The sequence below is a fragment of the Seriola lalandi genome, unplaced genomic scaffold (assembly GCF_002814215.2).
Source record: "Seriola lalandi dorsalis isolate HSWRI2012SDOR001 ecotype SW California unplaced genomic scaffold, Sedor1 jcf7180002054956, whole genome shotgun sequence".
Lineage (NCBI taxonomy): Eukaryota > Metazoa > Chordata > Actinopteri > Carangiformes > Carangidae > Seriola > Seriola lalandi.
Genome location: NW_019525507.1, coordinates 2339197 through 2364138, shown reverse-complemented (window position 1 = coordinate 2364138; position 24942 = coordinate 2339197). Strand labels below are relative to the sequence as shown.

The window sequence follows — 24942 nt, the reverse complement described above, 5'->3', positions numbered from 1 at the left end:
GTGTGTGTGTGTGTGTGTGTGTGTGTGTGTGTGTGTGTGTGTGTGAGAGAGACAGATGGAGATTGGATGTCAGTCTGAGTGAACAAAAGGAGAAGTGAAAATCCTGATTCAGTCTTAATGGTCACTTATATCACTGCAGACTTAATGCAACAGCATTATTCTGATGTATCTAGGGAAAAAAACCCCATAAAAACCCAGACTATGCTTCATGAGCTAACCATGATTCATAAAAGTGTGAACAAACATGCGGAACATTTTGACCCTTCTGAATATGTTGTAACGGTGAAAAAAGTGGAACCAGAGTTGGGACAGAGGAGGTAAGGAAACAAAACAAACTTGGAAATAATAAAACCTTTAAAGGGGTACTCCAGTGATTTTTGTATCGCACTTCTATAAGACAAGAGACAAGTAAACTGGCTAACTGCCCCTTTAAATCAATGATTCAACTGCTAACCAAAGCTTATTTAAAGTGGCTATAATTTATATGTCTAAAATAATAATGCATCAAATGACAATGTGACAATGTCGCTTGTAGTAAAGAACCGTCAGAGAATTATCAGAAGTTTATGGAGCTTTAGTTTAAACTCATTCTTTAGCCAAATGTTCTGTTTTGGTTTCCTCTCATATCTCTCATTGTGTTCACCATGAGTGATTATATGTTTCATCCACAACTTGTTTCTGCTGCCCCCAAGTGGGCAAAAGATTCAGTTACTGCAGGTTTAAGGAAATCAACACATGTCCACATTTTACAGTGCATCTAATAAGTTTGCTGCATTTAAACTGCTGCTCATGTCCAAATGAGAATTTAAATATATTTAACCCATGTTGGATACATTTAATTGCAAAATATCAGTAATAATATTATTTTTATCCTCAGCTTTCATATAGAAAAGTCATTATATAGTCAACCTTAATAAAATGAGATATTAATGGCAATTCAGTTCTATTAGTAAACATTAAAACCCATGTGGGTGTTAAGGAAGTACCAGTAGTATACTGACCCCACTCTGGAAACACATGGACCGGTAGTGTATGTCCCCCCTGTCAGTGTGATAGATGGTCTCTGGCAGTCCGTCCAGTTCCTACTGGCACATGGCAGCGGTGCGTACTGGAGAGTAGCTTCTCACAGAGGCTAAGCAGGGTTAATCCAATGAAGGAACAGAGTGTAAACCAGCGTGTTCCCCTTTACTCCATTTTATTTGCCTATGTGGAATGTATAGGGTAGCTTATATGTTCGGATGTATACTTTTTTTTTTTTTTTAAATAGCAGTGGAGATGAGAGGAAAACTTAAAGTATGGCCATCTTAACAGAGAGTGAAACTTGATTCAGGAAAAAAGGAAATATCATCCCTCTGCTGAATTTATTTGCTGTCAGGAGGACATAACAGAGAATAACACGGCTGCTGTGAGGGCACCAGAAGGACACACTGTTTTATATTTAGACAACCAGAGACACGGCGATAACATTTCAGACTGTGCCAGGACCTGATTGTATCCTGCAACATAAATACTCTCGTGGAATAACTTATTTGGCCCAAAATTAAGAGAATAATTTCGTGTCTGGATGCATTTTTGTCTCCCCTCCTCTCTCGATCTCCTCCCTCTCTCCACATCTCCTCCTCTTTCTCCGGGGAATCTAGTCGGATCCAGTCTTGAGGGGGGAAGCGAGCTTCTTGGTGCGAGATAATCGGCACATGATGTGAGTTAATGAGGCGGAGATGCTGGGTGACAAACTCAGACGCGCTCCGCTCCAGCGACGACAGGTGCGCACCAAGTGAGCGGCGGGAGGACAAGACGGAGGAGTCGAGACAGAGTGCAGGAGTCGACGGGAGGGAGAGGTGGAAAGTCACCGGACCAGGAAGGAGATAAAGCATAAACCACCCCCGAAGGTTCTCGCTATGGAAACCGGGCAAAGCGCGCAGGTGGCCGACATGGGAGGGGAGCACTCCGCCGGGTTGAGCGTGGACAGGGACCGGGAGAGGGGCGAGGTGTCCAGCCCCAGTCCGCCGTTCAAGCAGCGCTCCCTGCGGGTCGTCTACGTCCTGAACGACGGGCTGAAGTCGGTGATGGCCAGCAGCCCGGAGTCCGGAGCGCTGCAGTGTCTGCAGAGAGCCTGCGACGCAGAGAGCGCCCTGCTCACCACAGTCACCTTCGGGAGGCTGGACTTTGGAGAAACGTCGGTGCTGGACAGTTTCTACGATGCAGGTGAGTGTGTGAGTCTGAGAAACAGCGTGGTGTTAGTCATTTGCAGTTTGGGTTTAAACAGCTACTAAAGCTGTTTTAAAAAGTTACAAGTTGTTTGAACAACGTCTGAGCAACTAACATTGTGAAATAGGAACTGAAGTGCTGTTGCAACAGTCGATACACCACGTGCAATCTAAATGTCACCAAACTCATGCTGGGAAAATTCTTACAGGTGTAATAAATCTATTTTGTGATTACCACCATAAAAGCCTTTAACCATAAACAAACAAACTGTAAAGCCTCTAGATATAAAGCCTGTAGCAGCCATGAGTTCATATAGGACGGACATAAATCACACACACCATCATACCTCACATACATGCCTAAATGCACAATTTAAAATCATTTGTGTTGAAAGTTTTCATCATATTATCCCATCATTTTATCTCTTGCTTCGCTTTACGGTAAAATATCATTGCCATTATCACTTAATGATGACCTCTGACCTCTTACGGTCATTAATGTTTGTTCTTTACAATTAATTATATCAAACTGATGATGAGACTCTTCATGTGGACTATGATTATGTATATTTGACTATTTATTCTCTGATTCACTGATGTCAGGTCAGCCCCGCTCCCGACCACATGATTCATCATTCTGTCTTCATCCTCCAGAAGCTGACACCTTTTATTACTCTGATCGCAGCAGTGTGACACAAGAGCTCCTCTCAACAGTTTTTAATTGCCAGCGATATACAGTACGTGGGCTATGATGCCGTCCACACCTCCGCCAGAGACGACACAGATCGCAGATCAGAGTTTTCACTGAACAAATACGAGGCCAGGTGGCTGCGTTTGCAGAGAGAACGGCGTTGGTTCGGGTTAAAATGTCAGTGGATGGAGTGAAAAGTCAAAATCTTTAAACTTGTCAGAGCAGACAGCAACGCATTCATGGTGCCCAGAGGATGAATCCTAATGACTTTTCATATAGTGCCACCTCCAGGTCAAAGTTTTCCCTTATCCACTGAAACATCTCAACGTTAACTTTATGGACCGGCATTAAAGTTTTGGGCCGACATTCATGGAGGATGAGTTCTGATGACCTTTCCTCTAGCGCCACCATTGTGTTTTTAGGGAAACGTCTCAACAGCAACAGCTTCCAGGTGTCTTTTTGTTGTTTTAATGTGTCCAACCCACGTCCCTTTAACTCAGAAACATTTAGCTTTGTTTTACTAATTTTATGAGAATGGCTCATACACACAATTTTGAACTTATTATATGTTTCAGAAAACAATGTGTTACTTTTGTTTTGGGTCTCGGTCAGTCTTTGCTGTAAAACATGGTTAAACACAATGGATTTTTATTAGATCTATATAGTGTATGTGTTTGATGTTTTTATGAAGTACTACCCCTCCTAAACCCCCCCGAAAAAGTCTGTTTGAATTTGAGTTTTATAACAGTTTGCTCATAACGAGTGTAACAGGGAATTCTAGGGTTTAATTGACCCCAGACATGATCCAGTTTCACCACCAGATATCATAGTGATGGCAGATGGAAGAAAATGACCAAGTAAAGCCAAATTCAACAAGAATGAAGTGTTGAAACGTCTATAGAGAGTTTTTCTCTTGACATTCCCTCTTTTAAATAGTTAAGAGCTCAAGTGTTTTAGTCAAGGCCAGGTTACAACGCTTATTTGTTTGAAGAAATGGATTGTACTTATATGTCAAAGATGTGACCTTAGAGACGTGTTATTGTTGTCGTCGTCGTCGTCATCTTTCTAATCTTCGTCCTTCTAGATATCGCCGTTGTGGATATGAGCGACGTGTTTCGGCAGCCCTCCCTGTTTTACCACCTCGGCGTGAGGGAGAGCTTCGACATGGCCAACAATGTCATCCTATACCATGACACTGACCCCGACACTGCCCAGTCACTGAAGGTATATACACACACACACACACACTCACACACACATACACACACACACCTCTTTGAATCTCCTGTTGGTGTAATCAGAGTTCGAGGATGCCATTCCTTCACACCTCCTTATAACAAAGTCATCCACTAAGTTATTTACAGACTGGTGTGTGAGGTTGTGTGTATATTGGTCAGTGTGTGTGTGTGTGTGTGTGTGTGTGTGTGTGTGTGCAGTACAGTCAGTCCTGCACTGTGCTGCCAGGCGGAAACAGCTGTTTCAAGTCGTGCAGGTGCAACTTTAAGAGTACATATGTCCAGATCCAGTCTGACAGGCTTTTTGTTTTATCTCCTTGTAGGACATGGTGGTGCAGAAAAACACAGTAAGTTTCTGTGTGTCTGTGTGTCTGTGTGTGTGTGTGTGTGTGTGTGTGTGTGTGTGTACGTGTGCATTTCAGTGTGATCTGTGCGACACACTGTCTAGTGCTATTTGTGGAATAATATTCATGACAAGTGCTGTCGGTCCTCTCACGCACAAATGCATATCTACATGCTTTCTCTCACACTCTCTCTCTCTCTCTTTCTCTCTTACACACACACACACACACACACACACACACACACACACACACACGCGCGCACACACACGCACACACGCTAAAACATGTGTGGCAGTGTCCTCAAATATACTATTGTATTATTAATTGCTATTGTCCATAGCAACCTGTTTTTAATGTATGTATGGTGTGTTCATGTGTGTGTGTGTGTGTGTGTGTGTGTGTGTGTGGAGTAGGCCGCTCGTCCTCCAGCATTAGGCTTTCCCTGGGTTCTGTTGCCTCCAGAGTATAGAGGCTCTGGATTGCGCAACAAAGTAGGTACCATGCTGCACCAAAGCATGCTGGGAGATTCTGCCCCCCCCCTCCCATGGGATGTTGTGTGAATAACAAATTAAATCCCCTAATAATGTGCAACTCACAAAGCCACAGAGGGATGAAATGAGTTTGGGGTCATGGCGGACACTCTGCAGCTGAAACTTTGATGATGATTCTGTCTTAATATTATGAGAATAATAAGAGAGCATCAAACAGGCGCTAACTAAAACTTTATGGTGCTGCATTCAGAATGAGTGTCTCATCTGCAGCTTCAAAGCGATGTTAAGAAAAGAGTAGTGAAGCTTTACTTCATTTCATGGCAGTAAAAGTCACCACGAGTTGTGCTCTAATTAGTTATATATATATATTTGTGGTGAATGGGGAAACAAGTTATGAGTTTTCTGTGCAAATGATGGATTATGATTGGATTGGATTGAATTGGATTATCCCCTTTGTGCCTTAATTTATCTTGAACGACCTGTAAAAAAGGAAATGTACAAAAAAGAACAAAGTAAGCGGAAAGAAAAGAGAATTGTACAAGCAAGAGGAACAAAGACGTAGAGTTTCAGAGTGTATTAATGTGCATTGGTTTGTGCTCTACTGGATATTTAACAGCCAAGTGAGCCTTATAACTCCTGTTAAGCTTTGCTGAAGTCATGATGCCACCAAATAATCTCAGTGGTGTACTGATCCTCCTCATAAATCACTCTCTAATCCCCCCCCCCACCCATCCTCCTTCTTTTTCCTGTCTTGGACTCCTTTTACGCCTGGCATTAGTATCCAGCATGTGTGTGTATCTGATATTTAGCTATATATAGCTGTAATACATTTACACTATTCATTTGAAAGCACCTCCGGTACACTAACAGAGATGTGAGACTAAAAACTAAAACTAAAAATCCCCTCCCTTTCTCCTTCCAGGCATCCAGTGGTAACTACTATTTCATCCCCTACATAGTGACTCCTAACCATGAGTATATGTGCTGTGAGAGTGACGCCCAGCGCAGGGCCAGTGAGTACATGCAGCCCAGCTGGGACAACCTGCTGGGGCCGCTCTGTGTTCCCCTGACCGACCGCTTCACCAGCCTGCTGAAGGACATCCATGTCACATCCTGGTGAGAGACGCACACAAGTAAACACAGAGTTTTCACTACTACTGGAAGTGAATTGAAGTCAGATTTGGGGAAGGATCAACATGCATCATTGCCTCTCCTCTCTTCTGCAGCGCCTCCTTTAAGGACACCCTGCTGAACGACATCAGGAAGGCCAGGGAGAAATATCAAGGAGAGGAGCTGGCCAAGGAGCTTTCCCGCATCAAACTCCGAATCGACAACACAGAGGTCCTCACACAGGACATTGTCATGAACCTGCTGTTTTCCTACAGAGACATACAGGTACAAACACAGAGCGGTGTAGATTATGAGAAACTCCAGCATGAACACAGGTAACAGTGATGAAAAGCATGACACAACTTGCCCCTGTCTGACCACCAGGACTATGATGCCATGGTGAAGCTGGTGCAAACCCTGGAAATGCTGCCGACTTGTGATCTGGCGACGCAGCCCATGATCCAGTTCCACTACGCCTTCGCTCTCAACAGGTGCACAGCAACATTTAGTTACTTACTTTTTCCTTCTGTTATAAAAAAAATACTCATTTTATTGAAAAAAAATCTCTGTAATTCAGATTATTATTTCACAAAACTAGCGAGGCAGTAGTTACATTGAGTCATGGTGGAGAAAATACAAACAAAAGCAAGCTAACAGTAACGTTAAACTGTTGCTAACGTTAGCTCGCAGAGTAGCTGTTACCTCAGCTTTTGTTTTTAGAGGAAATTATCAAGCTAACTTTAAATTACACGTGAATGTATTAAATTGTAGGTATTGTTACTGATTTATATATTTTATTATTTTAAAAAAATCACAATATACTGTAAATATTAACAGTAGCTATACAGACAGAAACTAGCAAAACAGAGATGCGTTTTTCAACCTTGCAGACATTGTAGAGCAGTGTAACTCTGCGTTAGAGCTACAAGAGTAATTTCTGAATGACTCCGGACAATAATCTAATGAAATACTATCTATGTCTATATGTGTGCAGGAGAAACAGTCCTGGAGACAGGGAGCAGGCTCTGAGAGTGATGCTACAGGTGCTACAGTCATGTGAACACCCGGCACCGGACATGTTCTGTCTCTGTGGACGAATATATAAGGACATCTTTCTGGACTCAGACTGCAAAGACACTAAAAACAGAGATAACGCCATACAGTGGTAAGAGCGCATACGATAAATGCTTCTTTGCCGTGGTCTAAATGTAATTGTTTCCTCCTGCATATTCATCTATGTGTCGTCCTCTCCCTCCAGGTACAGGAAGGGTTTTGAGCTGCAGCCCACTCTTTACTCCGGTATCAATCTGGCGGTCCTGCTCATAGTTGCTGGCCAACAGTTTGAGAGCTCAATTGAACTGAGGAAAATAGGTGAGAGGCTCCTGAAGTTTTTGTTGTATTTTCACAGTATCAACACATGGTGAAATTGTGTGTTTTGGGTTCAGTTTTAAAGGTGATTTTGAGGCTGAATAGTTTATAAAACTCATGCAGTGACTGAAAAACAAGTGAAAACTACAAAAAGTACTGTAGAAACAAACTAAGCAAAATTCATTTTTTCCCACTTTCTTCCCCTACTGATAATCTCATGTCTTAGGTGTGAGGTTGAACAGTCTGCTGGGGCGCAAAGGTTCCCTGGAAAAAATGAATAACTACTGGGACGTGGGACAGTTCTTCACCGTTAGCATGCTAGCTAACGACATCCCCAAAGCTACTCAGGCTGCCGAGAAGCTCTTCAAACTGAAGCCACCTCTCTGGTAAAGATGTTCACTTTGACAAAAAATTGCAGGATTTAGAGTTATAATTTATAACAGTCCTGTTGTCGTCTCCCTCTGTGTGTTTCTTCTTCCAGGTATTTGCGGTCGGTGGTGCAGAACCTGCAGCTGATCCAGAGGTTTAAGAAGCAGACGGTGGAGCACTCCCCTCAGCGGGACAGACTCATCTTCTGGATGGACATCATCGTGGAGGCCACACAGCGCACCACCAATCGACTGCGGTTTCCAGTACAAACACACACACAGATACTCAATTGAATAAGCACAATCAGACAAAGCGTTCAGAGGCGCGTGCTACAGTGCTAACACGTTTCCTGTTAACAGGTGTTGATTCTGGAGCCGACGAAGGTGTACCAGCCCTCCTATGTGTCCATTAACAACGAGGCAGAAGAGAAGAACGTCTCTATCTGGCATGTTTCTCCTGCTGAAACGGTAAGAATATTCCCCTCTTGCTTGAAATGCTTTTCTGCGTGGTTTTCCCAACATTTCAGGTTTGACTGCACCTGATTCAGGAATTAGCGCCATCAGCTGTTTATCTCGGGGAATCAACATCTTAATATTAGTGTAACTAAAGTGAATGGAAACGCTCATTCCTTTGAATTTTCTTTGAGTCCTAATGATTTGATCCTGGTTGAATATGTGACTGAACAAAACTTCATTCTCTCATTACAGAAAGGGATCCACGAGTGGAACTTCACTGCCATGTCCATTAAAGGCATTAGGTATGACAAACAGGCGGATATTATTTTTTTTTACTGTTTGTTTGCTTTAATTCCAGTTCCAAAGCTGTAAAGTCCCATTTGCTGCATTTTAAAATGAATGGCTGCATCTCCAGAATTTGATATAATATACATATTATAACACAGAAGATGATGTAGTTAAGTTTTTAACTGACGTAACAGAACAAGTTAAGAACAAGTTAAGTTAATCTAAGCTTTGGTCCTCTCTAACTTTCCTTGTCTGCAGCATCAGTAAGTTTGACGAGCGTTGCTGCTTCCTCTACGTCCACGACAACTCCGATGACTTCCAGATCTACTACTCCACTGAGGAGCAGTGCGGTCGGTGAGGACACACACCTCTAGATGTGTCTGTGTAGGTGTGTGTGTTTGTCCGTGTTTTGCGTTCGTTCAGTGCGTATGCGCGTTTTGTATCGCAGCACCACCTGACAGCTGTGAACTGGAGATAATGATAATGTCTGGTTGTGTGTGTGTGTGTGTGTGTGTGTGTGTGTGTGTGTGTGTGTGTGTGTGTGTGTGTGCGTGCGTGCTTCAGGTTCTGCTCCATGGTGAAAGAGATGATATCTGATGGCACAGGAAACGCAGTGGAGCTGGAAGGGGAGGGAGATGCAGATACACTGGAGGTCAGGGAGTGTTTGTGAATGAATATAGTTGATGCTGATGATTCCAGCTGATCGGTTACTGTAATGGTGTGTGTTGATCTTTGTGTGTTACAGTATGAGTATGACACCAATGAGACAGGAGACAGGGTGGTGTTGGGGCGAGGAACCTATGGAGTGGTGTATGCTGGGAGAGACCTCAGCAACCAGGTCCGAATCGCCATCAAAGAGATCCCTGAGAGAGACAGCAGGTGGGTGTCTTTTTTGTTTTTTGAAAACAGACCCCTGACCAAATTCAACTTTTTTTCCACATTAAGAAAAAGCAGAAAAGACAGTAGAGCTTGTATTTCCCCATTTGCTTTCTTGTCAGTTTGTGCAGGAGAAACATTAAATTTCCTGTTCTCAACACATAATCTCGTTTACTCGTAAGCTTTTTTAGCAGTTAGGCCAAACCTGCCAAAACAGCAGCTTAAAAAGTAACTTAACACCTAATGTTTGGATTATGGGCGACGGGCTGGATAATGTTACATCCTCTGTGTTAATAAACAACAAACTTCCTGTTGTAAAGTCTCTCTCTGTTTCTGTGAATCAGGTACTCTCAGCCCCTTCATGAGGAGATCGCCCTGCACAAGTACCTGAAGCACAGGAACATCGTTCAGTACCTGGGCTCTGTTTCTGAGAACGGATACATCAAGATCTTCATGGAACAAGTGCCTGGAGGTGTGTTTGTACGACGCTGAAAGAGATTGGTTCAATAGATGCTGCGTAGCACGATTACGTGCGTATGGTAGGAAAAACAATACTTGTAAATCCATCTGGAACTAAAGGCTGTTTACTCATTATCCTACACCATATGCAGCAAATCACACTTTATGGCCTGTTGTTTAAACACATGAACAGAAAGATTTCCCTGGAAGGTGCCCTATGAAATGGTTTTTCAAGTATTGAGTGACGCACTAACATGATATGCTAGTACTGAGTGTAAATGAAAACAATATGCTTCATTATCCTCCATGAATATTAAGCAGCTACATAAAGCTGATAAAGTATAAAATGCAGAGGTGAAGCAGGGATCAGGAGTAATATCTAGTAGATATATAGTATATAAGAACAGCTCCAGACAATGTGTCCACACACTGTTGGAGATATAGTGAATTAATGCAAGATGAGGCATTTATGTGAGCATCAATATTCTGAGGTGAAAATGTCACCATTAAACACCAGAACAAATCAATAATTCTCCATCTATGTTGTGTATTTGCTCATTATTTTTCTCTGGGCAGATATTCTTGTTTAAACTAACAGGGAACAACAAAAAAAATCACAATTCAGGGCTTAAAAATGGACAAACTGTCTCTTTCAGAGATCGATGCTTGTGACCTCTCGGTTACCGGGCGGTCTCTCTAACTGCTTGGTCGTCTTCCCATTTCATGATAGGTTTTGGACACTCCTTCTCTCCTTTCTCCAGGAAGCCTGTCCGCGTTGCTGCGCTCTAAATGGGGTCCGCTGAAAGAGGCGACCATAATCTTCTACACCAGACAGATCCTGGAGGGGCTGCGATACCTGCACGAGAACCAGATCGTCCACCGAGACATCAAGGTACGAGGAAATAACGCCGGGCAGCTTCAACACCGTCTTTACAGCACAGTCTGCGGCGCAGCCAGGTGTCACTGTGACGTAGTGAGGGACTAGTTCTCCCATTTGTGCCCATGATGTGACCTTACAGGTCTGTTGTTGAAGGTCCAGTCTCACCATAAAGGCCTTAGGTCCTAAATATTCTTTCTTACCTGCAAGAGGCAATAATGTTATTTATGAAGTGTTTTTATATTTGATTGTAGTAAAAACCTGTCTGGGAAATATCTGTACCACTGTTTCAGTCTTCTCCTCCAATTACCATTTTTTATTCCAAGCAGACATTTTGACATTTCATGTGTAAGTAATTTAACACTGATGATAACTGTTTCATTTCTGTCAGTGAGCACGACGAGCAGGGCCCTGGAAATAGAACCAGTAAATAAAAACATGGCCGCCATTAATGTTATTCATGTTATTAATAAGTCCTGTGGTTTACCTGCTATTACCAGTATGTAAAGATATTAATTTCACATGAATTAATCCTTGCCTACATTACCATATATAAACCCTGTTTCTGTCTGTCTGTCTGTCTGTCTGTCTGTCTGACTGTCTGTCTGTCTGTCTGTCTGTCTGTCTGTCTGTCTGTCTGTCTGTCTGTCTGTCTGTCTGTCTGTCTGTCTGTCTGTCTGTCTGTCTCTCCATCAGGGCGATAATGTCTTGGTGAACACCTACAGTGGCGTCTTGAAGATCTCAGACTTTGGCACCTCTAAGCGTTTGGCAGGAGTCAACCCCTGTACGGAAACATTCACCGGTAACTTGATCACTCTTATTCTTCCTGCAATTAATTCAATTGTTGTCCAGCTAATTGCCTGTAAACAAATACAATAAACATACACGCATTGTATTTGTAACTGACATGTCCCAAAATCCCCCAAACTACAGATTACATCCATGGAGCTCCAGCATAGTGCCAATATAACAGCTGAGGGAAACATCTAAATGTTAATGCAAATTTTAACAGAATTTGAAGAAAATCGACCTGCAGTTTTGCGAATATTAGAAGTTGGTTTGTTTCCTCATCGTTCCACACAGATCTGCCGATATTTTTTGTCTCTTCGTTGGACGTTTAAGTCTCACGCTTCACGTACTTCATGATTTATTCTCCAGGTCTGTTTCCATTGCTCCAAGACCGATTGGTCTTTTGTCAATATGCAAACCTTTCCACCTCAGCCAAATGTAAATGATCAAATCTTTCTCCTTTTTTTGTTTTTTTTTAGCATGAAAACAACTAAATAATCACAAAAAATAATACACCACATGACGATTTACTAAACAACGTGTCTAAAACAAAAGTGGATAAAAAGACTCGCAGAGAATGAAACTGCACACGAGTCCTTGCTTCACAAAGTGCTGTCATACATAAACAGTCAGTAACTCAGTCTGGGCTGCAGAAACGGAGTCATAGAAATGCTGCAGTCTCAAGACTATGACTGTAAATATCAAATGACCCTCAAAATGTCAAGAGCCACTATCAGCCTCTATGGAAACACTCAGACACGCGAGCCTGCGCGAATGTTGGTGTGCACACATACGGACGTGCACATTCATTGGCCATCTGGCCTTCTCCAGCAGCCGGCGAGGTGTGTAATTAGATTAGTTAATCAAGCAGAGGCAGAAAGGTGTTTACCTTTCATTAGCAGGTGTGTGTGTGTGTGTGTGTGTCCTTATCTGTTTCTCCTCTGCTGCCTCCATCCCCCTCTCTCTCTCTCCGTCTCTTTTTATAGCTCTCTCTGTGTCTCTCTGTTTACATCAGCATTTAGACCAGAGCACAGATGCCAAATCTGCTGAGAATTGCAGACTACAGACACAATACTTAGAGATAAAAAGAAACTTCTCTTCTCTTCTGAACTCAATTTGAAATCGGTGCAGACGTGATCTGGTTTTCAAATACAAACTGTAAAATCTGAATCTGGATTTATAAGCAGACCGTGTATACACCAGTTTCACTTCTGGTCTTTTCGGAGTGAGGTCCAACCTGGGTTTGTAATCACTGTTTAGATAAGAGAAGCCAGCTGGTTTCAGTCCAACATAGATTTGTTGACGCTGACCCTGAATGAGTTACCTGCCTTTCTTTACCTGTGAGGAATAGTTGTCCCGGGTTAGTATCCAGCTCTCTGTCTGCAGGTACTCTGCAGTACATGGCGCCAGAGATCATTGATAAAGGCCCTCGAGGGTACGGGGCCCCGGCTGACATCTGGTCGCTGGGATGTACCATCATAGAAATGGCCACCGGGAAACCCCCCTTTCATGAGTTGGGGGAACCACAGGCAGCCATGTTTAAGGTGGGTACTGTCTCTGTTTGTTAGAACATGTGCTCTCTATTTGAAGCTTTTAAAAACACAGGAGGGACGGGCAGCACGGTTTGGAGTTCCAGACTTCCTGTCAGCAGTTCCTTACACAAATACCCAGACTTAGAGTATTTGGTGTGACTGTGTTGAGCTTTTAAATCTGTGTGGCTGTGTGTTACAGGTGGGTATGTTCAAGATCCACCCGGAGATCCCCGAGTCTTTGTCGCTGGAGGCCAAGTCGTTCATCCTGCGCTGCTTCGAGCCCGATCCTCACAAGAGAGCCATCGCCTCCGACCTGCTCCGAGACACTTTCGTGCGACACAACACCAAGGGCAAGAAGAGCAAGATCGCCTTCAAGCCATCCGGTAAACAAAACGTGCACAAACGTTCTGAAAGCATGAAGGTGATATATTTGTCACTGAGGCTGAGGCATCACTTTCTGCTGTAGTCTTTGTTGAAATCATGAGCTAGTAAGTTGATTTTCCCACAGCATTTTAAAGTGGAGGTGGTGCCCAGGAGGAACACCTTTGAAATGATTATAAATACACTGAGATTCAGGGAAAATCCACATTTACACAGAAAAGGTCATGAGTTTAGAGCCTGTAACCCAAAATGAAGACTGGAAGACATATCACAGGTTGTGATGTGGCGTTATCCCTCAAAAAGCATTCTGTAAATTCTCAGTCTTCAGCCTCTCATGTGTTTTCCACGTGTGTGTGTGTGTGTGTGTGTGTGTGTGTGTGTGTGTGTGTGTGTGTTGTTGTTTGCAGACTACATCCACAGCGTTTCCCTGCCGGTGCAGCTGCAGTGCGAAGCCACCGGGAGCAGCAGCAGCGAACACGGCTCCGTGAGCCCGGACTGCGACTCCAAACACGACGTCTTCTTCCAGAAGAAGAAAAGCTCCGGGTCCGAGAACCTGCTCAAACCCCCCAACTCCAACTACCTGAGGTGTGTGTGTGTGTGTGTGTGTGTGTGTGTGTGTGTGTGTGTGTGTGTGTGTGTGTTTGAGTGCAGTTAGTGAGTTAATTCAGGTGAGTTGGGTCAAGTTTACAGGACTTTTAGATTCAAACTCGAGAGGTTAGGCTCAGATTTTTTAAATATAACAGATCTCATTTGTCTCAGCTGTTACTGTTTTGCTGAATTAGCATTTTGAGATTCAGTTTGGATGAAATGAGAAAAACCTTCGTGTGACACAAACATTATTCTCAATGCAAAAACACTGAATTCCTCTTATGATATAAAACTATGTGTCACTACAGACAAAACCCTGATGGCGCAGTACAGATCATGTGAAAGGATGTGAATGAATGTGCACCTGTCTTTATATGAGTGTGTGTGTGTGTGTGTGTGTGTGTTTGGCTGGCAGGTGGCCTTATTGTGCTCAGTGTGCTCTGCTGCCCTTTACAACACTGGTATAATGAGGTCGGATCATTTTAAGAGCTTCAGTTGGCGGCTGAGCACACATGCACCAACACACACACATCTGTGTGCGCACATACGTGCACGGCTGGTGGGCGCTGACTCATGCTGCCTCTGCACTTTCCTGGGCACACACAGTCGCCAGGAGAGGCTTGTATCTGTACATAAACCGAACGGCACGTCATGCCGTTGTAAATCATTGGTGTGCTCGTTTTCTTTGTTTTATATTGCCATGAGATCACTCCGCATTCGTGTGTGTGTGTGGGTGTCTGTGTGTGTTGCAGTGTGCCAGACGAGGGTTCGGTGTCGGAGGACCGCAGTGCCCCCCCCTCCCCTGAGGACAGGGACGGCGGCCTGTTCCTGCTGAAGAAGGACAGCGAGAGACGGGCCATTCTGTACAAGGTCCTCAACGACGACCAAGAAAAGGTCATCTCCAATCTGAAGGAGAACCACATCCAGGTGTGTGTGTGTGTGTGTGTGTGTGTGTTTGTGATAGAGAAAGAAACACTTTTTAATTCCTTAAAATTACATGACATCTTCCGTTCATTCCAAGGGCCGGAGTCGTTATAAATACATGAATAAACTCAAGTATGTGAGTAAATATATCTGTGAATAATGCCAGCACATAGGATTTGAAAAGAGACCAGATACTGATGAATCCCAGTGGTAATACGGAGAAAAGAGAAACAACAATAGATGCAGTTGCCTGTTTTCCCATGAAACCAAACTGGGATTTTGCAATGAAGGGATAAAAGAAACACCATTTAAAACATTTTACAACCACTTATTTCAATAATTATGGTCATTATAAAAGTTACAAAAAGGGTCTGTTTATTTTTTTAACTAGGTACGTTTGATTGCTACACCCTGATCAGCTCTGCACCGAGTCTAGTATGAAAAAAACAAACAGACAGAAAGATCAAATTTAAAGCTCTCACAAGCAAATTAGCTAAAATATACATAAATGTATTAAAATAACACTGAATTGCATGAGGCACAGGCTTAGGTGAATGTATGTCATGTTTTAAGTTATTACATTTAGGCGTCACTTCAGGTGTGATTTTTAAGTAGTAATACGTTGACTGTAAAAAGGACCATGTAAGATAAAAATAAGCACTGGTGCCAGCTACAGTTTCTTTTCTACCACTAGGGGGCGCAAAGTCCCATGGTTTAAAATAAAAAGAGCTTTCTTCTCACTGAAGAGACTCTAAATGTGTAACAACAGTATCAGATACACCTGAGAGTTTATTTTAAGCTTGATATATAATCTGTTTAAATTCATAGTTTGCTGTCTGAAAAACAATATCATGTAACTGTGAAGGTCTAAACCCATTCAGTTACATGAAACCAGCTTAAATCTTTGACACTAATAGACTTTACATTGGAATAGTGGCACCTATGGGTTCAGTGAGCATAAATCAATGCCTTGTCAAATGTGTGTGTATATGTGTGTGTGTGTGTGTGTGTGTGTGTGTGTGTGTGTGTGTGTGTGTGTGTATGTGTGTATATTTGTGTGTACAGGGCAGTGAGGAGCTCCAGCTCTCTGTCGACCACATCAAGCAGATCATCTGCATCCTTCGAGACTTCATCCATTCCCCAGAGAGGCGCGTCATGGCGGCCACCATCTCCAAACTCAAGCTGGACCTGGACTTCGACTCCACCTCCATCAACCAGATCCAGCTGGTGCTCTTTGGCTTCCAGGACTCGGTCAGCGCACACATAGTGCACACACAGCTGGAAGTTCACATACAGACTCATACAGTTCAGTATATACTACAGAATACTACAGAACAGCCGGACAGTGCAGAAATGGTACAGTAGAAGCAAACTGATGTTTATTTCTGGTGTTAGGAAAAAAAAAATTCAATTTTAACTCAATCAAATCAATGATTTCTGAACAAAAATGCCCAAAATTACGTCTATTTTCATCTTAATCATGAGTTACATATGATAACATCCACAGGAGCTGATTTGACTTCTTCAAATATGTCAAATCAACTTTAACGAGTGTGTTATTTCAGGTCTGTAGTTGATTATGAGTGTAAATATCTGGCCTTCTCTGTGTGTGTTTGACATTCTCAGGTGAACAAGGTCCTGAGGAATCAACACATCAAACCCCACTGGATGTTTGCCATGGATAACATCATCCGGCGAGCCGTGCAGGCAGCCATCACCATCCTCATACCAGGTGGGTGCTGAGACTGTGTGGCCATCTAGTGGACACGTGCAAAAGAAATGCCAGAATATATTGAAGTTAAAAATTAATTTACATTAATATGTAATGCTCTCAACCCTCGACCTTTGACCCCTGTCAACTGACAGAGCTACAGACCCACTTCGGCCCGGCATCAGAGTGCGAGGGAGCGGAGAAAGAAGACGAGGTGGACGAGGAGGAAGCGGAGTTCGGCCCCGTTCTGGCTCCTCACGCTGACGACCCGGGCACGACGGCCGACCCCGCCCACTCTTCGGTCAGCGCGCTAAACTCCGCCCACTCCCAGGATCACCAGCGCTCACATCACCACCTGGGAGCTCAGCTGGGACGGCTCAAACAGGAGACGAACAGGTACACAGACACAACGCATAACAGACACTTTGATTAACTCACGAACGCATCACATCAGCAACGTGTCATTACATCCACCACAAACGTCCACTCCGATTCAATGGTGAACTGATTAAGGTCAAAGGTCACCATAACTCAAGAATTCATTAGCTAATTGTGACAAATTACACTTAAGGAGACACACACCTGCAAGGTGGTAATTCTGGTTTACCTTTGCTGTGAATAAGCTGCAGAGAGGGAGCGTCATTTAAAGATTTCAACACATTTTCCTACAGACACAATCACACGGAAGAATGTCCTCGAGCAATCTGTTTACACACATATTTGTGCGATGGATAGAATGTGCACTTAAAAGTAAACACTCAACTCACACGCTCAAACCTGCAAACTGACACACACGCACACACACGTACACACACACACACACACACACACACACACACACACACAAATGCAAAAGCAGCAGGGATGAATGAAATAGATAGTTGTCTCTCTAAAACCGACAGGGTGATGATGACACAGAGTGGGTGGACGATCCTCCACAGGGTTCCCATATAACTTTCCATATCTAACCACTAATTGTTTTTTTGTTTTTTTTTACCTTTTTATAATCAGGTAAAATTCTCACTTAAGTAAGATTTTCTTTTTTAGTAGAGACATCTGGAATCATGAAAACAGCATTATGGCAATACAAACAACACAAAAAACATACATTTGATCATTATATTCTTCAATTAAAAAGCTCATAGAGATTATTCAACATTTAGAAAAGACAGTGCTGACGCCCTTCATTGCAAAATCCCAGTTTGGTTTCATGGGAAAACAGGCAATTGCATCTATTGTTGTTTCTCTTTTCTCCGTATTACCACTGGGATTCATCAGTATCTGGTCTCTTTGCAAATCCTATGTACTGGCATTATTCACACATATCTTTACTTACATACGTTTATTCATGTATTTGTAACGACTCCGGGCCTTGGAATGAACGGGAGATGTCATGTAATTTTAAGGAATTAAAAAGTACTTCTACCTTTGCTGTGAATAAGCTGCAGTGAGGGAGCGTCATTTAAAGATTTCAACAAATATTTTCCTACAGACACAATCACACAGAAGAATGTCCTCGAGCAATCTCTTTCCACACATATTTGTGCAATGGAGAGAATGTGCACTTAAAAGTAAACACTCAGCACACACGCTCAAACCTGCAAACTGACACACACGCGCACACACACACACACACACACACAAATGCAAAAGCAGCAGGGATGAATGAAATAGATAGTTGTCTCTCTAAAACCGACAGGGTGATGATGACACAGAGTGGGTGGACAATCCTCCACAGGGTTCCCATATAACTTTCCATATTTAACCATTTAACCAACAATTGTTTTTATTTCTTTTTTACCTTTTTATAATCAGGTAAAATTCTCACAAAAAACAAAAAACATACATTTGATCATTATATTCTTCAATACAAAAGCTCATAGAGATTATTCAGCATTTAGAAAAGACAGTGCTGACGCCCTGCACAAATAAAAGGCTGTCTGGATTTATTGTTTGGACAAATTATTCTGAAAAGGTCACAGGAAAAATTTGTCATTGCAACACTTTATTTAAAACAGGTTAACCAGCTATACAAAGTTCCCAGTACAAAGTTGTCTGTGACTAAAGAAAAAAAAGCATAAACAAATAGTGTTGATGTGGGAACTTAAGATAAGAGAAAGATAAGAATCAAGTGTCCATAGAGACACACAAGTTAAATTCTCTAGAAATGATAACATACAAAAGATGTTTGAAAAAAAAACATTGCAACCTTCAGAAACACTGTTGTCTGAGGAAAATCTATATATATCTATGATACATGGAGGAGGAGACAGAGGAAGCTTTTTATATCTCTGCCTTTAATGCAGCAGAGAAACTGGATTTTACTCCTTTTTCTTTAAGGCTTTTGTAAAAGACGGAGTGAGCACTTTGCTTTCTGTTGCTTGGAGTCTATGATTCATGCATTGTTTCATGCATTTGCAAAGAAATAATATTTTGTTAATGATTATTATATCCATCTGTATAGAGAACGGTCTGTATAAACACAACGTGATTGATCTTGTTATTTGGTCACACCTGTTTCTCATTACCTCTCCCTGCAAAAGAACAAAGGTGGTGAAAAAAGAGCCAGGTTTTTTTTATCTTTGTTTCTGTTTTCACACGCAGAAGAGAGTCAGGTGACAGTTTGTTGATGTGTTTTGTAAAGTTGAGATTAGGGTTAGACAGAGTCGGCAGAAAGCTGTGCTGTTAGGAAACTATAATGTCATTTATAGTTATTTTTTCTTTTAATTTTATGGCAGCTTTGTGATTCAGTAAAGACGACGGTTACTTTGGAACGTGTCACTGAATTGGAGAGTTTAGTTTCTGTCAGGATTAAAAATGGAGTAACTATAACTCAGGTTATATTTAAGTATTTAAACTGTCACTCGAGGACTTTTGAGATTAACGACTTTTGATTTTTTGAGTTGTCTTGTGTAGTCAGGCCCTGATTATCTGTCTGTTCTTTACTGCCACAAAGCACTGATATTTCTACATGTTTGAGTATTTGTATGTCTTAAATTTATCAGCATTTCTTTGCCTTGTATGTAACTGCATTATCTACATTTCTTACTTAAAACCACAGTGTGAAAAGGCTGCTCCATTCCCCTTTCTCCAGGCCCCATCCCCCACATTATCATTGTCTTTGTCATTTAATCAGTATTTTAGTTGCATGTTTCTATTCATTTTTCAGGTCCAGTTATTCAATACATTGGTTGCGAGATGTGCTTGATAATTGTTTGCAGGTGTGAGATGTTGGAAGGGTCGGCCCACTTGGTATATTTTCAGGGTATATTTTCAGTCAGGGGAAGGGGAAACAGGTGTGTGTCATTAGTGTCCCTCCTTAGTGGTAGTGAGGGACTGGGCAGGAGTGTGTGGGAACATGGGTCAACCTGTTCTGCTGTAGATAAAATCGGAATGCAATTATGAATGAATATCTGGTGCCTATTGTAGAGTGGGAAATGTCGGCAGTAACAGAAGTTAGCACGTAGTGGTTGTGTGGGGTTTGTTACGCTTGGACAGGCTTGTGTAGGATTTGCTCACCCCTAGTCTTACCTGAGCTGGTGGTTGGGTCCAGTTAGGTGAGAAGGAAAAAGATAAGATGGCAGTCAGGAGTTAATTTATTTCTTTGACGTCATGGTTTAAGCTATTTTTTTGTTGAATTTCCCTTGGTTCATTTTTCTTCTGTTTGGTAATATTTTTGTAAATAAAAATCACATTTTTGAGCACTTACTCCAACCTGCTGCCTTGCTTCTTTTTTTTTTTTTTTTAATAAATTGATCCAGATGTAGTGCTCACTGCTCGTACTGTAACAGATGTTCTCTGTCGCTGTGGTGGCCCCCTGCAGGCTGCTGGAGGAGCTGCTGCAGAAGGAGAAGGAGTACCAGCAGGTCCTGAAGGCCACGCTGCAGCAGAGAACACACGACCTGGAGCTGGTCAGAGTCAAACACAGATCACCAGGTAAACGAACTCGGTGACCGACTGATTGATTAGGTTTCTTTTCCTACTTCTCTTCTTCTCTAAATCTCTGTTGCTGTTGTTTTTATTTCAGACATTTCACCTCCCTCCATCTTCCACATCCCAGCAGACCACGAGCCGGACAAGCAGCTCACCGACTGGCTGAAGGAGCAGGGGGCGGACGCTGACACCATAGACAAGGTTGAGTGTCTGTTGTCTGTCTACAGCTTCCTCTTCTTCACAAGTGTCAAGTGTGTGACTGTAAACTAAAGGCTTACAGTCGTTGCTCTGTGGTTTCTGTTCTAGTTTGTGCTGGAGGAATACACGCTGACCGACATTCTCAATGACGTCACCAGAGACGACCTCCGCTGTCTACGTCTACGGTATCTACTCTTTCATGTCCGTGTCACAAACTGAAAGAAAGGAACTTAGAATCACGCTACTTAGACGTCAGAGTAACACACACACACACACACTATATCGACAGAACTGACGTTGACTTCGGATAGATTTTCTGATTTGCTTAAGATTCTATAAATTATTACACAGCTATTTTGGAAAAGTGAAATACTATGGTGTCCTGGATTTTAAGTTGCGATCCCTCCAGGTCTACGTGGTTTCTGGGAGATGCTGTGTCTTTACTTCAGCACACCTTGCATCAGCTGTAAAACATTTAAAAGGAAACCGTCCACGATTCGTAGCCTCCAAGGCGTCAAGGGAAGAAACCGCAAACTGTTATCAAAAAAGGTTGAAAGATATTGGAACGAAAAGCACTGATGGTTAAATATCGTGGAGTTTTTTTTGTACTGCTTTTCATTTTGTCGAGCCATCAGGCAGTTTTTTGGGTTGTCAGTTTCCTCTTCATCTTTGTATCTGAGTCAGAGTGTGATGTCTTGAAGCCTTTTTATCAGTGTTGAGACTCACTTCCTCATAAAGTCTTTCAAAGAATAAAAAGCATGAAATAAGAGAAAATGAATAAAATCAGCTTCCGAGAGTAGATAAGGTTTTTTCTCTAAGGTGAGGTGGCATCCGTTTTTTTTTTTTTTTATCTTCTACCTGCATAAAAATTTGATACAGACCTACATCGATAAGCCGTGACTAACCCGTCTTCCCCCTCAGGGGCGGAGTCCTCTGCCGCATCTGGCGAGCCATCCAGCGGCACCGAGAGCGAGAGAGGCTGACGAGCGGCACGCGCTCGGAAGATGAGGCGTGATGGCACACACACGGACTACAACTCTGGAAGACTGTTTTGTGGAAACAGGCACATCCACACACACCACCAGCCCTGCATGGCTACGCCTCTCTTCCTCCACTGTGCCTTTTCTCGTGCTATATTCTCTGCGTCGCATGCACAGGACTGACGGAGTCTTTTGCTCGTCTGTGCATCTCCATACAGAGTCACACTTGACCAGACCAAAGCGCTTTAGTGCAGGCACTACTTTATGTATCTTTATGTGCACTTAAATGTGTATTTGTGCCACAATATGAGCTTGTGTTTGAGGATTTTTGAAGAAAATTTGCATCTTAGCAAATGAGGAATCCACCATCACTTTCTTTTTATGTATGAGATACCAGATGTGGACTTGAAAGGTGGCCATGAAAGTTTTGTGTCTTGATCCTTTGCAGAGAACACAGGTTTTCACAGCAGAAAACAGTATTTAAAATATCCATTAAAACTTTTCCCAAACTCTCCTGTAACATAAATGCATTTCTGTGCCCGATTTATTTGTTCCTAAACCTTCTGGTTCCCGACCCCTTAAAATGAAGCAATTCTCTATGTAGTATCACATGTTATGGCCTTAATGTGTACAGCAGTTCAACCAAAAAATTCATTTTTTCTTCTTCTTTCTTCTCAATATGAAGGATTTTTAGAGGCTTGAAGGGCTAAATATGTGTGTTTCACAAAATTGTCTTATCGTTTTAATCGATCCACCTCACTCCTCTCATGACTAGTATGTATGACTATACTTCCTGCACTGTTCAGAACTGCTCTAAACTTGCTGATTATGTTGCAGAAGTGATTTGAAAAGTTTTTTTTATAAATGGTTTGATGCGTTTTTTGTCGCCTTGAAAACTTTGGTCACTCTTGGTCTCGTTGAATCAGAGCTGATCACAACCTGTGTCAAGAAGCAAACTGCTTTTTTTTTTTTTTTTGGATTTGCCGCCAAATTTCCTCAAACTCTTCTAGTTTCAGGTTGAAACCTTTCATCATTTACTGGATAATTATTGTGCAAACAGGGATACACAAGCTAATGCACATACTACCTGTGTCAGCTGATGCCTTAAGTTTTGTAAAGTAAAAAATAATGTAGCCACACTGACTTACTGAAACGTGCACACATCATGACTGCCGTTATTTATTAGCTGTGTCAGATTTCCTTTACATTCTGGATGAGGTAGCTGTTATTTTCTTCTGTGTGTACCTGTATTTAAATGTTTTTTCTTTTTTGTTTTTTTTAATTTTATTCCAGCTATGACATGTATGTATGTGCTTGTCTGTTTCCTGGTTGCTTTACAACCGCAATAAAAAAATAATGGAACTGGTATCACCTGTCACTCAGGTATTTATGTGGGCAGTGTTAATCATAATTAAATATTAGACTTTCACTTGGTGAGGACATTTTTCCTATGGCCTCACATACGCCTGAGAGCATCTTTTCAAATACCTAAATAGATGCTTCTGTCCTTTGTGTTGCCTGAAAAGGCCAAATAACTGAAAACGACAGAGGCCTTCAAAGAGAAAGTGAAGAGGCAGAGTAACTTTACTCTGTGCCAACATGGAAGTTTACACAGCCACACTTTACTGCTGTTCTTTGCCAGATTGGCTGTATACTTACATACCTAAGGGTTTGAGCTTAATCTTCATTCATTCCCTTTATCTGCTACCCATTAGCCCTTCACCTGCCTGAAACCTGTTTGTGTGTTTGCAGCATGACCTCCAACCTACTCTCATTTCTGTCCTCAGTTCTGCATTTATCTGACTGCCTGCCACTTTCCACTTTAAGCAAGTAAACTACCTATTGAGCCAAACATACTGAGTCCAGTGTGGCGATGCCTGGTATCCTGATCTGTGACTGTTAGCCTTCAAATAGCACATTCAAGTATTGTGGCTTTATATTGGTCTTTGAAGGGCAAGTAAGCTTTTGTTAGTAGTTTCTTTTGAAATGGTTCTTTCACCCAGATAACAAAATTCACTTCCCTCTAGTGGTAGATATTTATCTGGGAATTTTTTCTCCTAATGGACGTAGTGCCCCAAAATTACATATAATAATGTCTAGTGGCTTTATGAAGCTGTATTTAGGCACAGTTTTCTAGGTAAATGCTACCTCCAGCATGCTAATAGGCTCATATAATGACAATGCTAAGATACTAATGTTTAGCAGATATTCCAGGTCGTAGTTTAGCATGTTTCCATGCTAACAAATGGTAATTAGCAGTTAACGTACAGTACAGGTGAGTTATGGGATTCATGATGCTTTGATGATTAATCTGGTGACCATGAATGTCTGTTCAAAATTTATAGCTGAGATTATCAGTCTGGACCAAAGCAATAATCCACATAGCTTTGCCGTTAGCGGTTAGCATGGCTATAAAATAAACACTAAGTCCCCTTTCCAGAAATACTGTCCTCATTACGCTGCATAACACAGAACCCACTGTCAACAGACTTCTACTGTCTATCAAAGAAATAGTCCCGATGACAGATTCTAACTGTGTGTGTTCTGCATGGTTAAACAGGGGAACTGAGAAATTGTATTGTATAATGTGTAGCGTGACATGTTGTTGTGTGGCGTGTTACAGCTTCTGTCCCTGAATTAAAGCAACCTGGATTGCATAATAAAACGATCACAATCAAGCTGGACAACAATGTGAAGTTTTTCCACAGTCAGCATTGTGTCTCATTACGTCTAAGCCTCACCCAGAAACTTGGCCACTGCCAGGTTTGGTTGGCAGGTAGAGCAGTAATTATGCCAAGGGATATCATGCAACACATCTACCAAAAAAACAAGTTTTTTGTTTTTCGACATGTCAAAGGAACAAGGAAAACAAATAGGAAAAATGTCCTTGCATTTTTGTTGTTTTAACACCTGCTATAGGGATACGATTTCAGACCCTGGCATTTTGGTCGAGGAAATAAAGAAATAGTGAACATTTGTCTTTCCCGCTCTCTCAAACCTTCACTCTATCGTCTTGGAAAGAACCTGCATTATCAAAAGCATCTGTGTCTGTGAGTGAGTGGTTATCATAAGTTAGTCACAGAAAAACCAGACTGAAATATCTCAATGAGCAACGAGACTTAATCAGAAAAGAAAG

The 24942-nt window shown here is 42.1% G+C and overlaps 1 protein-coding gene across 2 annotated transcripts; it reads left to right on the top strand.

Annotated features, from left to right (window-relative positions):
- Positions 1-1188: 1188 nt before the first annotated feature.
- map3k15 (mitogen-activated protein kinase kinase kinase 15) lies at positions 1189-24484 on the top strand. Of its 2 annotated transcripts, XM_023395050.2 has the most exons (30): positions 1189-2205; positions 3983-4122; positions 4457-4480; positions 4891-4968; positions 5891-6084; positions 6195-6363; positions 6463-6569; positions 7073-7243; positions 7337-7449; positions 7673-7832; positions 7928-8078; positions 8175-8282; positions 8523-8572; positions 8817-8912; positions 9123-9210; positions 9304-9437; positions 9779-9906; positions 10655-10785; positions 11467-11572; positions 12946-13103; positions 13291-13474; positions 13880-14057; positions 14813-14987; positions 16050-16235; positions 16611-16716; positions 16851-17091; positions 20519-20631; positions 20723-20829; positions 20935-21011; positions 21748-24484. In XM_023395050.2, exons 1-30 carry the CDS (start codon positions 1899-1901, stop codon positions 21839-21841), a joined length of 4074 nt encoding a protein of 1357 aa, XP_023250818.1. In that variant the 5' UTR covers positions 1189-1898; the 3' UTR covers positions 21842-24484. The 2 variants fall into 2 exon arrangements, with proteins under 2 accessions (XP_023250818.1, XP_023250820.1); XM_023395052.2 differs by lacking the exon at positions 4891-4968 and having other exon boundaries at positions 1190-2205.
- Positions 24485-24942: the final 458 nt, after the last annotated feature.